General features: G+C 38.3%; 1 protein-coding gene and 2 pseudogenes across 5 annotated transcripts; 1 reads left to right on the top strand and 2 right to left on the bottom strand.

Moving 5' to 3' along the window:
* The first annotated feature begins 207 nt into the window (after window positions 1-207).
* On the top strand, window positions 208-3,652 carry LOC141444151 (mitochondrial import inner membrane translocase subunit Tim10-like). 4 transcript variants are annotated; one of them, XM_074109594.1, is made up of 4 exons: window positions 210-374; window positions 1,008-1,156; window positions 1,869-2,038; window positions 3,079-3,652. In XM_074109594.1, the coding sequence occupies exons 3-4, from the start codon at window positions 1,897-1,899 to the stop codon at window positions 3,216-3,218; spliced, it is 282 nt and encodes a 93-aa protein (XP_073965695.1). In that variant the 5' UTR covers window positions 210-374; window positions 1,008-1,156; window positions 1,869-1,896; the 3' UTR covers window positions 3,219-3,652. The 4 variants fall into 4 exon arrangements, with proteins under 4 accessions (XP_073965697.1, XP_073965695.1, XP_073965694.1 ...); XM_074109593.1 differs by having other exon boundaries at window positions 211-374; window positions 1,008-1,160; XM_074109596.1 differs by lacking the exon at window positions 1,008-1,156 and having other exon boundaries at window positions 208-374.
* LOC141444150 (GPI mannosyltransferase 1 pseudogene) lies at window positions 3,648-5,109 on the bottom strand (annotated as a pseudogene). Its single transcript, XR_012453137.1, has one exon. The product of XR_012453137.1 is annotated as a GPI mannosyltransferase 1 pseudogene (transcript).
* A 7,930-nt stretch (window positions 5,110-13,039) lies between these two features.
* Window positions 13,040-16,270, bottom strand: part of LOC141444059 (uncharacterized) — a 13,411-nt pseudogene continuing 10,180 nt past the window's right edge.

Raw genomic sequence — 16,270 nt, 5'->3', positions numbered from 1 at the left:
CAGCCAAATTGGCTACGGTCCTAAATTGGTAACACTGGTGTTTTTTTTGTAGTGAGTGATGCAATCGTTAATTACCGATCAAAAGTATGTATTACTTACATACTTCATACTTGTAGTGGGAACTTAAGTATTTTTCAGGTTGAAAAACGCTCGTTTCTCAGATACATGCACAGTAGCGCCACCAGTGTATGACATAACGTGTCACATACTAATACTAAAAACCTAACCTCACATTTTTCATCTTGTCTGACTTGTCTAGAATTTTCATTCACGAGAATAGTATGCCGCTTGGAAAATTTGGAAAAATAGCACTGTCGTGGTAATTACTTCAATAATAAAAAATTTAAAAGTGTTTATTTAAAAAGTATTTTGCGGTGAGCCTCGATAATTTAATATTTTATTATACAATTTTTTAAACGAGTTGATAGCCCGTGTGGAAAAAAATATTAGGAAAAGCCCAGATTAACTCCATTCACATAATTCATAATGATTTAAAAAAGCTACGGTGCACCAAGGAAAATAGGAGCTGAAGCAATTTTTCCTCAAAAGTGTCAATCAAAATGGAAAATAGAAAGAAGTATAAAAAAGAAACGCAACAAATTACTATGCTACCCTGTAAAACTTCGTTAAGAATTAGGAACGAGGTTTTAAACAATTTTTATGTGCTAGTTAAGTAAGACACATATGTAATCAAAAACTAAATTTCATCAAGTACTGGCACTTTATCATCAACAGAAATGGAGTAATAAATTGATTTTGGAATTACTTTGCCAAGGTCCATATCCATTTCAGTAATTTACCTTGCTTTCTTTTAGTGGAGAAACAAATTGATTTAGTATAGTTCGAAAGATGGAACATAATTTTTATAAAAAAAATAAGTTACAAAACTCTCGAGGTGCAAATAGGTAGTTAATATAAAAGTATTGTCAAACCTTGATTAATTTAAATTTATTTCTAGATTCGATTTCAAAGTTTTTCTCACAAATTAATGCACTGTGGTATTTCAGGGTTGCAATAACAGTAACAAGTTTGTCCCTATTTGTGGTCTCCCGAAACAGCATCAATGCGCGCCGTCTGGAGAACATGAAAGCGCGGGAACGCATGCGCAGATCTAACGAAGGAGAGTACCCTGACAGTTACAGGAAACTTTGAATTTGTAGGTTTGTGAAATCGCACTGCACTCAAAACCTATAATAGCAACACCAGTTAGAATGACATATTGGATGTTACAACCAGTAAAAAAGTCCTAACACAATCTTATATACCAAAATAACATTGGTCATGAGTAACCATGTCTAGCAACAAAAAATTGCTGTCCTTTCTATGTTGTTATAAATGGTTTTGATCAGCCAAGTCAAACATGTGGCCTGCCAAACATCTGGCAAAGAAGTTAATGTTTGTACTTTTTGTGTTTTTATTGGAAATTTAATAACCCTTTTGACCAAGCCGAGTATGAAAAGAGTTACAACAATCGACTTTATGTAGAATCCATGTCAAGTTCAAAATTCAAATGTAAGAGTTATGACAGTGGACGTTATCCATGTCAAATTGAAATTCAAATGTAATTCACCTGCACAATCCAATCATATCGGTTGGGTTTGAAAGGGATAAATATACTTGCCTGCCATTAAACATTAAAATAGGGTAAAATCCTGGGAAAAAAAAAACATTCTATTTATTAAATCACCATCCATTGATTAAATTTATTTGATGGATAAGTGTGATGCTGTCTCTGTTTGTTTTGTTTGCATTCGTATAAACTCATCTGTGCGAGCGCGACAGCAAATATTTAAGCGCGAGCAAGACAAAGTGAAAGGTTAAAACATGTTATGTAACAGTATAAAAGTGTAGCCTCTCATTCTTTCCAGAACTTACGAGCGCGATATAATATAAAAGATGGCGATGCCCCAGTTGGACCCCGCCAAGCTGCAGTTGGTGCAAGAGCTAGAGATTGAGATGATGTCCGACATGTACAACCGACTTGTGTCAGCGTGTCATCACAAGTGCATACCTGTCAAGTACCACGAGCCTGAACTTGGTTAGTTGAGGAACCAAATCAATAAGTTACATCACATCACAGTTACCCATGTCACTGGTTACTTAACCAGTCCACATGGGTCCACAAGAATAAAATAATATTGGATTCTAATAAATTCAGAATGATCAGAATGGTCAGTCTGTTCCGAAAATGATTCATCTCATCACTATCAGTTTTATGAGGAATGATTTAAATTCCACTTGTTATTCGAAAAGCAGTGGGACACAGTTATAATAATATAATAATTCGAAAATCTTGATTGCGTGCATATGCCAACAGTGGTGTGTGGTGCCATCTATCGCAACTATCATAAGTCACAACTTCTACATTTCAAATGTCTCTAGTAGTTAAGATTTCGGAGTTTTATATGCTATCCGTACATCCCGATGCCTGTAGGAAAATTGTTGTCAAATGTAGTCTATTGTGTACCTACCCAAAATCCTGCTATCTACATACCAAACTTCATCTAAATCTGTCCATATGTTTTAGTGTGAAAGAGTAAGAAACATACACGCAGACACTCGCTTTCTTTGGCATTTATATTACTAGCTTTTTCCCACGGTTCCGTCTGCGGAGATTTCGTTTATCGCTATACCGCGGGAACGCAATTTTCCGGGATAAAAAATATCCTTTGTCCTTCCCAGTCTCCAACTATCACTATAACAAATTTCATCCAAATCGGTTCTGCGGCTTAAGAATGAAGAAACGAACAGCATATCTACCTTACATTCTCATTTATAATATCAGTAAGGAATACAACTATATAATAAAGTAGGATATATTATACAATAGCATAATGGACGTAGTTTAACAAAAAGGATACTGTACTACTTTTTTTTTAATTTTGGCTTTGTTCTCTGTGACTTCCCTTGAGGCTGACATAGTCACATTTGGTGTACTTAAGCCTTCTTAAAGTAATAGATAAAAAAAAATGGATCTACTTTCAGTAGGAACAAAAGGATCCTTTTTGTTAATCTACATCCTTTTATAAGTTGCTGTTACTTTACCAATATTATCAGTTTGTATCTTTTGTTATTCAGGGAAAGGCGAGTCAGTATGCCTGGACCGCTGCGTCGCCAAATATCTAGACGTGCACGAGCGGATCGGCAAAAAGCTTTCCAACATGTCTCAGGGAGAGACCGAAGACCTCACCAAAGTCAATATGCCTGAGAAGAAATAGTTCCCGGGCTTGCAATGAATCATTCATACTTTTTAATTTGTTAATGCCTATTTATACTTGTTTAGTTAGTCGAGTATCATTACAAGGTCCAATTATATTTTAAGTGTGTCCAAGAAAACTTGCGTTTCTGAGATAAACGCAATCCAACGCAGGCAATACAGGTATCACAATATGAAAGTAATCAATACTAATTAGTCTGTCAAATCTTGACCTGAATTTTTTGACCTTAACGGATTCAAATTTTATGGTTACCGAATTAGCCTTTTTTTAATAGGTTCATTGCAAGTGTTTAATTATTGAATTTTGGTGCGCATGAATTAGTTGGCTATGAATACAAGTAATTTGCCAATGCATTTCTAATTAATTAATATAACATGAGTTAGTGGTTTTAATGTTAGTAAACTGTTGTTGGAAAATAAAATATTAGGATTTAATTTTATTATTTATTTAATGATAAAATCCATTAACTATATCTACAACTTTCTATTCTATTAACAAATTCATTGCACTCAATGCTAGCTACTTATGTTTTTCTTTCGAACCACGAATTTGACCGAAGCCATATTCTGGCGTATAGCTCCTTACGAGTTGGCCTAACACAAAAATATTGGCGCAGAAAAACACAATACTCTTCAGCCAAATAAGTATAAACACCTCTCTACATTTGAATTCTAACAAATAAGCATAAAACAACCAGGCGCCTTGAGCGAAAACCCAGATCAGAGTCAAGAATAAAGCGTTCGCTGATTTTACTCTGAAATCGTGCACTACTAATGGTAGTAAAGACAAGAACCACACAAAATACTGTGACGTCATCACGCTATTGAACGCAACTAAAACGACCGCTTGGAAAAACAATGCGAACGGCAAAGTCTTGGGGTCACAACCGAATGTCAAACTAGCGACAAACAAAATTACGCATTCAAATATTTGCGACAGCGCCTTTACAATATCAAATGCTAGCTGATCCATTGTCAAGTAAGAATAGTAGAAGAGCACAGAGAAGTTATGCCTCGTGTCCTTCCTGAATAAATGGTAGATGTAGGTCTCGAATAAAAATTCGTAGCCGTATAACAAATACATTCCGTAGGTGAGTAAGAACAAAGTTACAACGCAACTTGACGCTAAAGTCAATTGCTTCGCGTTGGGCAGGAGTGCTATGATGCCTTCTTTCAAATTTGTTTTTCTGTTGATCTTATATTCGCCCAAAGACAAATACATTGGAAAGCTAAATGCCAAAGGGTATAACCGCAGATGAATAGATACACCCAGCAAAATACCAGAAAAGACATACTTGAATGACGATTTAACTACCTCAGTTTGTAAAAACAATATCGAAAGTATAATGAAAAAGCACGGAACAGAATCGGCATTGCCTCTCGTGGAGATACCAATGCTTAGAGGATTGTAAAGCCAAAATAAAGAGCAATAAGTAGAAATCCTTGTCACGTTTTCCTTTTTAGATCCCAGTTGGTACCGCACCAAAGATTTCACGGCGATAGTGACTAAGATATCAAAGACAGAAAAGAGTATTTTCCCGAAGTTTCTTCCGAGGATAATATTCGGTACCAAAAGGTAAGCTACCAGAGGACTGTATCTGTATGTATGACGTTTGTATGGAGAATTTCCATTAACAACATGCCGAGCGGCGTCCGTGAACACTTTATAATCAACATCTGTGTATGGGACATCGTAAAGATTATCATGTATGTCTCCATACACGATCAGAGCAAGTCGTATAACCGTTCCTATAAAAATATGGTATTTCAAAGGCAAGTCTATAAACTCTTTAACCCTCATGTTAGATCCTTGTTTTCATATCCTTGGCAGCAGATTGCAGGCAAGCTTTGAATTCCTGGAACTCCTTAGCACAACTGTCTTTTTTCACTTGGTCTTCTAAAAGTAACACACACCGAGCGTACAACGCGCTTTGCCTAGCGCACTTCGCGAAAATGATTGGATATTTTGCGAGTCTCTCTCTTGCTTTGGAAACTGATTCCATAATAATATTAAACAAAACTATACCTATATTAAAATCAACTCAAGCCTCTGGATTCAAGACTTTGGATTGTCTTTTGGTGAAAGTTGTCGGTGGTTCGGAATAGTCAAAAGGCTCGCGCGGTCTCAAGAAGATATCGTACAGCGGTTTCGAGAAGAAAATGCCGAGTCCCAGCACTGTAAAAGTCAGCTGAAAAGTCCTTGGGTACTTGAAAATCCAACTCCTTTTTCCTAGGGGTTGGCTGCGTTGACGCTTGTCCATTATTTACTGAAAAGAAAAAAGATGGTTTATTATCCTGTTCATTGTCTATTTTTTTATTCTGCAAGGAGATGGCGGGACGAGTTGGACACATATCAAATAAGAGTGGCAGGAGTATGCTCTCGATAGGGACGAGAGGCGGAAAGAAGGGGAGGCCTTTGTCCAGTAGTGGGGGACACTAACAGGCTAACAAACAAAAAAAAGTAGGACGAGATTAGGTTAGTATACCTATTGTTTGTTTTATCAATAGGTACAAAAAGCTTTGACACGTTACCAGCTTAGACTATACTGTTGACGCGCTTTGTTCTTGTCTTAACCATTTTGATTATTGATTATTTGATTATAGACCTTAGTCTATTGATTGATTGAGCTGAGCCCTTTATTTTTGTCTGCTTGTTACCATAGACAAGTAGTTGACGCACTTTGAATGTCTGCGGTTACCTTAGTAAGAATATTGAGGCGCTCGATTGTTGTTTGCGGGTTCCCTAAGAATATTGACGCGCTGGATTTTTGTTTGCGGGTTCCCTAAGAATATTGACGCGCTCGATTGTTGTTTACGGGTTCCCTAAGAATATTGACGCGCTCGATTGTTGTTTGCGGGTTCCCTAAGAATATTGACGCGCTCGATTGTTGTTTGCGGGTTCCCTAAGAATATTGACGCGCTCGATTGTTGTTTGCGGGTTCCCTAAGAATATTGACGCGCTCGATTGTTGTTTGCGGGTTCCCTAAGAATATTGACGCGCTCGATTGTTGTTTGCGGGTTCCCTAAGAATATTGACGCGCTCGATTGTTGTTTGCGGGTTCCCTAAGAATATTGACGCGCTCGATTGTTGTTTACGGGTTCCCTAAGAATATTGACGCGCTCGATTGTTGTTTGCGGGTTCCCTAAGAATATAGACGCGCTCGATTGTTGTTTACGGGTTCCCTAAGAATATTGACGCGCTCGATTGTTGTTTTCGGGTTCCCTAAGAATATTGACGCGCGGGTTCCCTAAGATTGTCGATTGTTTGCGGGTTCCCTAAGAATATTGACGCGCTCGATTTTTGTTTGCGGGTTCCCTAAGAATATTGACGCGCTCGATTGTTGTTTGCGGGTTCCCTAAGAATATTGACGCGCTCGATTGTTGTTTGCGGGTTCCCTAAGAATATTGACGCGCTCGATTGTTGTTTGCGGGTTCCCTAAGAATATTGACGCGCTCGATTGTTGTCTGGGGTGTTACCTTACCTTAGACTTGTCGAGCTTCTCAGTGTCGGGCGCGAACTGGCGTGGCTCCAAGTCGTATCCCGAACACACGAGCGACTGCGGCTTGAACTTGATGCAGCACAAACGCATCGATTCAAACACGCGCTCGCAGCGCACCTCTTGAAAATTATTCTCTGGAAAAAACAGGAGAAAGCTTTGTTGTTTGTATTTATTATGGTTTACATCTTAATTAACAAGTTACTAAGCGAGTGGAATAAATAAAAGACTATGTGGACCACTTCACGCTCCCTCTCTGTACCTTTATGCTGCATCTATTCTACTGTATGCAGTAGTTGTAGTCATTATTAATTACTAACTAATTCGTGAGCACATCTGGGTAATGAAATCAGAAGTCATCATCATAAATATCGGGGCCAGCTAAGCACTCAGACATTTCGTGACCGCTTGAGTTCAGATGTTTTTGACAGAGCCGGCTTTGTGGTAAAGCAAGAGGATCGCTCCCTCTACTAGTCGCCAGATGGCAAGGGACGCCACTTCCTAGTGCAAAAGAAAATTTTGATGCCGTCTTTTGAAAGGCGCGGAAGCGGTGTGGAAATCTGGCTCTACCTTAATCAAGGAATCATCATCATCATCTCAGCCGTAGGACGTCCCTTGTTAGACATGGGCCGCCCCCATAGACCTCCCAGTTGCTTCGGTTGGCAGAGGCTTGCATTTAGCATCCACCGTGAACCCGCGACTTTAACCAGGCCATCCGTCCATCTCGTTGGTGGACGTCCTACGCTGCGCTTGTCGATCCGCGGTCTCCACTCGAGAACTTTGCGGCCCCAACGGCCATCTGTTCTCCGTGCTATAATGACCTGCCCATTGCCACTTCAACGAGCTAATTAGCTTGGCTATGTCGGAATGAATAGCCGTCGCTGATTTTTGACAAAGTCCTACCTATAGAAATTTTAATGCGTCTTTTATCATAATTATCATAGGGAAACTGATTGGCGAACCATGGTCTTTCATTGCGAAATATACCTAAGAGTACCTTATCTCGTTATAAATAAAATATATATACATTTGCAATGCTTTTTTTGCGGTGCCGGTCGCCTTCTATCGCAACCGTATTTTTTGAGTGGGAGTAAAAACCGCAAAGCTCTAATAAAGATAATTAACATATTACCCGTTAGTCATAAAAATATCCATAATTATGTACGAGTGAGTTAGCGGCGTTTAAGAACCGTCCTAATTTTGTAATGGAAGTTGGTTTTGCGACGACGAGCAATCAAATCATGGCCGTTCGTGGACATTATATTTAGCACATCACTAATGGCTCATTATTCTTTTCAAATAAAAAGGTACCTACCTAATGCCCGCAGCTTCGCCCCCATTTCCCGAATTATCGGTTTCGTAGGAATATCGCTAACTCCGCCCTTACCTTATTTACGTTAGAGAATTAAAACAAGTACACTTTGCTCACCTGCGATTTTATGCAATGTTACACTTAACCACAGAATAAGTAATATGACTCAACAAACTTGTGGTAGCATGGTGAACGGTTGTATTGTTCTGAAGATGAGAGCTTCATGTTGAGTTCGAAACGCGTCAGTGTAGTGTGGTGGTGGTGGTGCACCCATCCGGGTTTGTGTGATTTATGTGTGTTCTTACAGTCTGGAGGTGGAGGAACCGCATAAACAAACGACCCTATCATAAGGTCGCGGGTGAGCAATAAAAAAAAGTAAAAGTTTTAGTTAATTGATGGGCGTTTTCGTGTACAGATGTCTATTCTTTTTTTTTTTCAATTTTGAAAAAATATGGCTTTTCCTACTCAGAATCGAAGGGACAATCGATTCCGATAGTTTAAAACAATGTGCGGGCCCCTTTTTTTCATAAGTACAATATTTTATGAGTCAGTTTTGTTACGCCCATCTGAGCGTATGGAAAAAACGCTATAAAACTGTATTTTTTTTAGACTATCGGAATCGACTGTGCTCTTGATTCTGAGTAGGAAAAGCCATAATTTTCAAAATTGAAAAAAAAAGACAGGGACATCTGTACACGAAAACGCCCTGATATGGACCTCCGCAAAGTAGCGCCTGATTCAATAAATTGTTAAAAAGAGAACCTTTACCTACACGTAATTTCTGCTCTATCATCCAGGACTCTTTATAATTTTATAGATTACTAGCTATTGCCCGCGACTCCGTCTGCGTAGAAGTGTGAAAAATAGTTTTCATCACACTTGCTCGTAAACAGTGTCGTAACATGCAGGCTACCTTAGTTGCAACCCCCCAAATAAAACCCTCGACCTTAATGTGCTTGTCATGAAACCCGTGGTCGGTAAATGAGTCATTGCGCGTACACATTTTCTTGCCATGAAGCCCAAGGGCGGTAAATGAGTCGGTGCCCGTACTGATGGTGCTGCGCGCGCTGCTGCAAGACCACATGGACCACATGCACACGCACGTTGCGGCGCATGCCGAGGGAGGTTGAGGGCGACGTTGCCAAGAGCACAGCCTAAGGTATCGCCAATATTTGGAACAATTATATTTTTTCTTTTACAAATATAAAATTTTACTTGCAAATGTGATGAAAAACATTGTATGTCGCACGGGCGGTACTAGAATTACGAACATAGACTCTCGTTCGTAATTCCTTATTTACCGCCCTTAAGACACAATGTACTATTACATCCTATTCTCAGACCTATCGAATATAGGTAAGTAGGTAAACAAAAAAATCATAAAAATGACACGAGAATTTTATATATGTAAGTATTACCTATAGATAGATGAAGTGAGAGAAAAATCTTGTATCATGTTCAGTGAACATCCCGTCATTTAAAAATGAACTAAATGATGCGACAAGTACTTAGATACTTTATTCGTAACAATTGAATAATTGATATCCAGTCTTCAATGAACTTCTCAATACCACCCATAGCTTGTTTATAAAGCTTAAACGGAACGAAAGAAACAAAAATCATGAAACTACCGTGAGACTCACTCATATTAAATGATATTATAACGGATAACTCACGTCTTAAACCGAGTTTAGCTCGACATGTTTCGGGCTATTTCGTATTTCGAAACTGGCGAAAGTTTCGTCGGACAGTCGTGCGAGCAGAGCGGTGGCGCGTAGTGTGCGTGTTGCGGCAGCCGCCGAGTCGCGTGCTCCTGAGAGGACGAAATACGAAATAGCCCGAAACATGTCGAGCTAAACTCGGTTTAAGTTACGTGACGTTTACGTGAGTTATCCGTTATAATATCATTTAAACAAAAATCAATTTGAGATTCTCCAATATTTTCAGGATATTATTCGATTTCAATGAGGGCTATCGTTTTTTGTCTCACTAGATGGCGCGTGGTTTTTAAGTATGGCTTTCAAAGTCTGTTATTACGGGCGTGAAAACAAAGTTTAGATTAAAATCATATTTTAATACACCTTAAAACCGTACCATAAAAATAACGAGCATGCCACAGTGTTGCATAGTCCCCGTTTTGTTAGGAAAAAAGGGAGGACAAAGGTTTCCGAAAGACAAAACTGTCTCAAAACTCAGACATTCACTGCCCCGGAACGCATATTTCATATTTGCCATAATTAATTTCAGATATTGCAAAATATTCACAAAATTATTCTAATTATAAATAAACCCGCGTAGCTCACCCAAAAACTATGAGATTTGACATTTCGGAGACCTCACGCTACACTAGCGCCTCTAGTGGCGAATTAAATACGCGATAGCCCTCATTGAATTTAATTGAAATTTGCCATGCGTTTGGTGGGCGGGTCGGCGAAATATCTGTACCTAATATTGTCACACGTTGTTTTACCTACAAACAGGCTGGCGATAAAAACGATAAAGACCCGATAAAAGTGCAAACCTGAGGGCCTACTCCGAAATTCGTATCGTACCGTCCCTCTCACTCTCATATTAAATAGTATAAGCGTCAGAAAGACGGAACGACACAGACTTCAATTTTCGAATTTCGGAGTAACCCCGCTGGGAACACGTAGGTACGAATTGGGCTGTGGTTTTGGAATTATATTGCCAGCCAAATCCTTTTAATATTATAAATGGGAAAGTTTGTAAGTAAGTACCTAAATTCGTTTGTAATCTTTTATGATGTAATTCGGTAGGTATACCTAGGTAGTAGATAGTTTTGAGTCCCGGGGAAGGACAGGATATTTTTTATAAGTTTTAACCGAAAAATTGCATAGTTCCCGCGGGATAGCGATAAAGAATTCTACGCGGAAGGAGTCGCACAGGCAAGGCAACAGCTAGTGACGTAATAAATAACGCAATTTGTTTTGAAAGAGTTCCTCGTCACGGCAATTTACGATGCAATTTGGTCCATTTGCCCAATTTTCGTGTTGCTGTATAGATGGAGAGCGGACTGCAAAATTGCGTACTTACTTGATATCGCGATGAAATGTACAAGGTTTCCCATAAAAGTGATGCCGAGTCCGAACTCCGAGTCTGCTGCGGCGGAACTTCCCGAAAGTAACAAAAAAAAATGTTATGTGTTACCTATGTTATTTCCGGTGCGAAAAAAGGGGCGTTTTTTAACTCATCTGATATCTACTGAAATATAAGTCATGGCATCAGTTAGAAATTTACTGGTAGGTAGATACAGAAAAGCGAAATAGGCAGGTATGTCAATATTTTTTTTGCCGGAAGTGCTCGGCAGACGCTCAAAAAAATTATAGATCTTAAAATTATTACAAAAATGGTCTTCATACTTTTTTTCTACGAATTACCATTCCTGAGATATCGCGGTTCTAAACGTTGAAGGAGTCACTTTCCATCTATTATTAGGGTTCCGGAGCCAAAATGGCAAAAACGGAACCCTTATAGTTTCGCCCATGTCTGTCTGTCTGTCTGTCCGTCTGTCCGCGGCTTTGTTCAGGGACTATCAATGATAGAAAGCTGTAATTTTGTAAACTATGCCGACAAAATGGTACAATAAAAATTAAAAAAAAAAATAAAAAAAAATTACGGTATCTCCCATGGACGTAAACTGGGGGTAAATTTTTTTTTCGCATCCAACCCTATATTGTGGGGAATCGTTGGATAGGTCTTATAAAACCATTAGGGGTTTGCCAAGATGATTTTTCGATTCAGTGATTTTCTTCCGAAATATTCAACTTTAAAGTGCAAATTTTCATTAAAGTCGAGCGTCCCCCGCCCCTCTAAAATCTAAACCGGTGGGTGGAAAAAATTGTAAAATTCAGGATGGTAGTAAGTATACTATAACGGCTAAGTTTGCTTGATGATAATTAGCAGTTTAAGAGTAAATAGCAGCCTAAGGTATAAAATATACCTAAACTTGGAAGATTCCGTATAAAATACGAAATCCTCAGAAAAATATTACTTAATTTTTTCGTCATGGCTACGGAACCCTATTTCGGGCGTGTCCGACACACCCTAGGCCGGTTTTTACTGATATATTTCGCTTTTCCGTATCTACGTTGCAGGTGGTAGACCTTGTGCAAGGTCCGCCCGGATTGCTACCACCATCTTGCTCGCTAATCCTGCCGTGAAGCAGCAGTGCTTGCACTGTTGTGTTTCGGCGTGGAGAGTAAGACAGCCGGTGAAATAACTGGCACTTGAGGTATCCATCTTAGGCCTCTAGGTTGGCAACGCATCTGCAATACCCCTGGTGTTGCAGATGTTTATGGGCGGTGGTGATCTTTACCATCAGGAGACCTACATGCTCGTTTGCCATCCAGTCAAATAAAAAATCTACCAGTAAATTTCTAACTGATGCCATGACTTATTTTAGTATCAGATGGGTAACGGGATGGGATGGTAATGGGATGGATAACGCCCCTTTTTTCCCACCGGAAATGACATTTTTTTGATACTTTCGGCAAGTTCCGCCGCGGCCGCGGCAGACTATCGAATTCGGACTCACTCTCAGCATCACTTTTATGGGAAACCATCACGAAACCATTGTGCATTTCATCGCGGTATCAAGTAGGTACGAAATTTGCAGTTCGCTTTATCTAATAGTCCATTTAAGGTTTGAATTAACGGTCAAATTGTAACATGTTTCTCGGTATTTCGAACACAAATGGACTAAAAATACCTACATGTACATTTATTGGATGTATTAATTATGTTTTTACTATAGAAGTTAACACAATATCGTTGTTTCATTTGAAAACGTGTGCAAATTTAACCATTAAGTTTTATTTCTTTTTTAAATAAATGGAGTATAGCCGCTGCTTTTTGGATAATTCTTTTAGCCAAATAAAAAGTAGTGCCTAAATAGTTTCACGTCGAGTACGCGAGTCTGGTCTAAGTTAGTTATGGTGTTATATTAAAATCGGGAAACGATTTAACGTGATGCAAATAAATTAATACTTTTGTATATATATTACATTTTATTAACAATATGATATAATCGACATGCGCCCTTAATCTCATTAGAAAAAAAGATAATCCTTTTATACAATAAGACACTAAAACCAAACAATAAGATATACATATAACAGAATAATGTTTTACATAACATGGACTTTCCTCTAATTTACATTATAATGAATAACTATTGTGGACCGCGGGCGCCAGACTTAGCAACAATCCAGGACAACTAAAGTTTGCCAAGTCAAACAAATACATAACATCTGAAAGTAAAGTGGTAAAGCCGAATACAATAAAAGTGGACCCATAGTTAAAAACAATATACAATTTTGAGGGCATCGCCGCCCGTGGCCCACGATCTCTCTTTAAAACCTAAATACTAATAATAATAATATTTATCTCCATAATTATACAATTTTAGTATACTTTTTACAGACGATTAGTCTTTTAGATTCACTTCTATGCTGATACTGAGGTCAAATAAATCGTTCGGACCTTCCGTTGAACGCTAAAATGGTTGACACTTTTTCTCGGCCCGGATAACACCGACATGGAAATACAGGCTCTGTTTTTTGTGTACACGAAAAACAGGGTCGGTGTTTCCATGTCTGTATTATCCGGGCCGAGAAGGAGTGTCACTCGCTAAAAACGTGGCATCTCAGTTCCGTTTAAAAAAGTAGTTGTTTTTTTTATTAATTCCCGGCCACGGGAAACAGCCAATGGATTTTTTTGTACAATCAATGTGACAGATCTCCAAAGAAACCACATAACTTTCCTTCTACTCTTTCTAAGTGTTTATCTTGTCACATTTTAGCTGACGGTAGTTTTAAGTTTCGTTGTGGAGCAGCGTAGTCACAAACGGATAGGGCACCAATAAATATACACAAATTAAATGATTTTCGACTGTCAATTGGTGCTACGTACGCAGTTGATTGATATAAATTGGTAAGGCTCCAAGTGCAGTCTTTTAACAATGAAATCGTGTTCCAATGGAGAATATAATTGTGTAAAACACAAAGTAAAAATATATACTTGTGAGATATTTTTGCGTTAGTTGCAGACACACTAAAAAAATTTCAATGTTTGGATAGATTAATCACAAAATGACTTGTGCTCACTTACTACGCGAGTTAGCAATTTTTAGTAAAAAAATATTTTTCAACAATCAAAAAGCTACCTGACGCTACATTTTTTTTTTGATAAAAATAATACTTGAATTAAATGTTACAGCTCTGAGATTTCATCTCATTCACACATCTTATAATATGGCATGATGATCTTGATCCATACATGGTTCTAACTATGTGGATGTTGTAGCTGTTAAAATGCGATAAAAAGATAATGGTTTGCCTGTGAATCATCATGTAACATGACTTATGGTGACAATACACTAATTACGTTGTCATTAGTTGCATAATAAGGTATTTTTTCAGTTGTAAAAACTTACAAACTTAAAAATATAACAATGATCACTACAGCAAATAGCTTTTTAGATAACAGTTTTCTGTAGAATGGCATATTGAACAAACAACTGTTTGATAACTCTTGATAGTGCAATCAATGGCATTAATCGTGCAATGTATTAACTACTTCTCATACAACAAAATTATCCTACTCTACATTTCATTTGATTTTATAAATTCATTGTAGCAATTGTTCAATGTTATAATTACTTGATTTCATTCGTAAATATACAGAAATATGAAATTCTTCATATTATTAAACTGACATTCTATTTAATAATCCCACTCCTGATTTTAAATTATTTCTAACTTTCTTATACCAGTCTTTTTTCCTTTTAACATAGGTGTTGACTCCTGATAAGTTATACACAAACAAATATTGCAAATGAGCAGTTCCCACATGACTATGCGGACTGTTATACTGAAGTGGTTCATGTCTCTACCACAAGTTTTCCTGAAACCAGGAAGACTATGTTGATCATGTCATTGAATTTGCTTATAACATTTTGTTTTAACAACTAACATAAGCATTATTTGTGTGGAACAATTGTAAAAGCTACATCTCTCGCTCCAAAACTGCTTAGAGCAGGGCTACATCAATGCCAAATTTACATTTGGCCAGTACAGGCATACACTTTCACTGGGTCAGCAGATGGACATAGATTTAGCATGTTTTGATAGAATCAAATACGAGCCTAATGTAAATCGCCCACAGGCATTAACAGTGCCAACAATGATGGAATATTGCAATTCATAGATACTATTCTGGTTTTGAACCTCTACACAATTGTTTTCAGATATGAAAACATACAGTTCATGTCGTCGGCGACAGATATGTCGACGGCGCACATACATTTTGGCTATTGACTTGGTTCAGCTTCTGCACTCTCTGATCGGCTTACGGGCACTGGTTTTTCTGCAATCTGCGGCTTCTCTGCCACTTGAGGCTTTTCAGCAACTTGAGGTTTCTCAGCTAAAACAGGCTTCAGCTACAACGGCTTCTCAACAGGCTTTCAGTTACAACAGGCTTCTCAGTTACAACAGGCTTCTCAGTTACAACAGGCTTTTCAGCTGGAGTGGGTTTTGAGATATACTCTTTTTCTACAGGTTTTTCATTCAACTTATCAGCTTGGTTGTTCTCTCAATGTGTCATTTGACATTTTGTTAGTTATTTCTTCAGGTTTGTCTTGCTCCATTTCAGTAGGTTTGTGGTTCTCGACTTCCACATGAAGAGGGCCTTGTTGATGAGAGTGCTCTTGGTGCAAGGGGAAACAGCACTTCCGGTGTTGTCTCATTCACTATTGTTTGCTGCCTTTGAGCCGGAGGCTCGGATGGATGTGAGAGGGTCTGTGATGATGAGGGTTGTGTAAGAGCAATCTAGACTTGTCACTCTTCCTCCACAGAGTCACTTCCTGCTGCTTGAAGTAGCGACGGTCCTCTGTGTCCATCAGCACTAAATTCAAATAGTACCTCACTGAAAATTTGTTATTAATATCTCTCATGGTTGGTGTTAAATCATATCCAGCCAAAAATACTCTAATTGGTATGCTTTCTCCCCTGACTGGAGCTCCATCCATGATCTCATATTTTGCAACAGTTTCATTCTCAGTAAATGTGTTAGGTCCCGACCCAGTTGTTTCCCTCTTTATTATGGATATTTCCATATGTTTAATCTTTATACGGACTAGCAGGAAGTAGATTTTACCAACTATAACATCTTTGAGGTGATACTTTGATTTGTTGTATTCAATTCTATTGCAGGCAGTCCTCTATG

The sequence above is a fragment of the Choristoneura fumiferana genome, chromosome 29 (genome assembly GCF_025370935.1).
Source record: "Choristoneura fumiferana chromosome 29, NRCan_CFum_1, whole genome shotgun sequence".
NCBI classification, from domain to species: Eukaryota; Metazoa; Arthropoda; class Insecta; order Lepidoptera; family Tortricidae; genus Choristoneura; species Choristoneura fumiferana.
This window is presented reverse-complemented; position numbering and strand designations above follow the sequence as displayed.

What these genes read in the sequence shown, in the direction of transcription:
- LOC141444151 (XM_074109596.1), top strand. Translation starts at nt 1,897, where the DNA reads ATGGCGATGCCCCAGTTGGACCCCGCCAAGCTGCAGTTGGTGCAAGAG. An exon ending in GTACCACGAGCCTGAACTTG is followed by an intron (nt 2,039 to 3,078) that starts GTTAGTTGAGGA and finishes TTTGTTATTCAG; the next exon opens with GGAAAGGCGAGTCAGTATGC.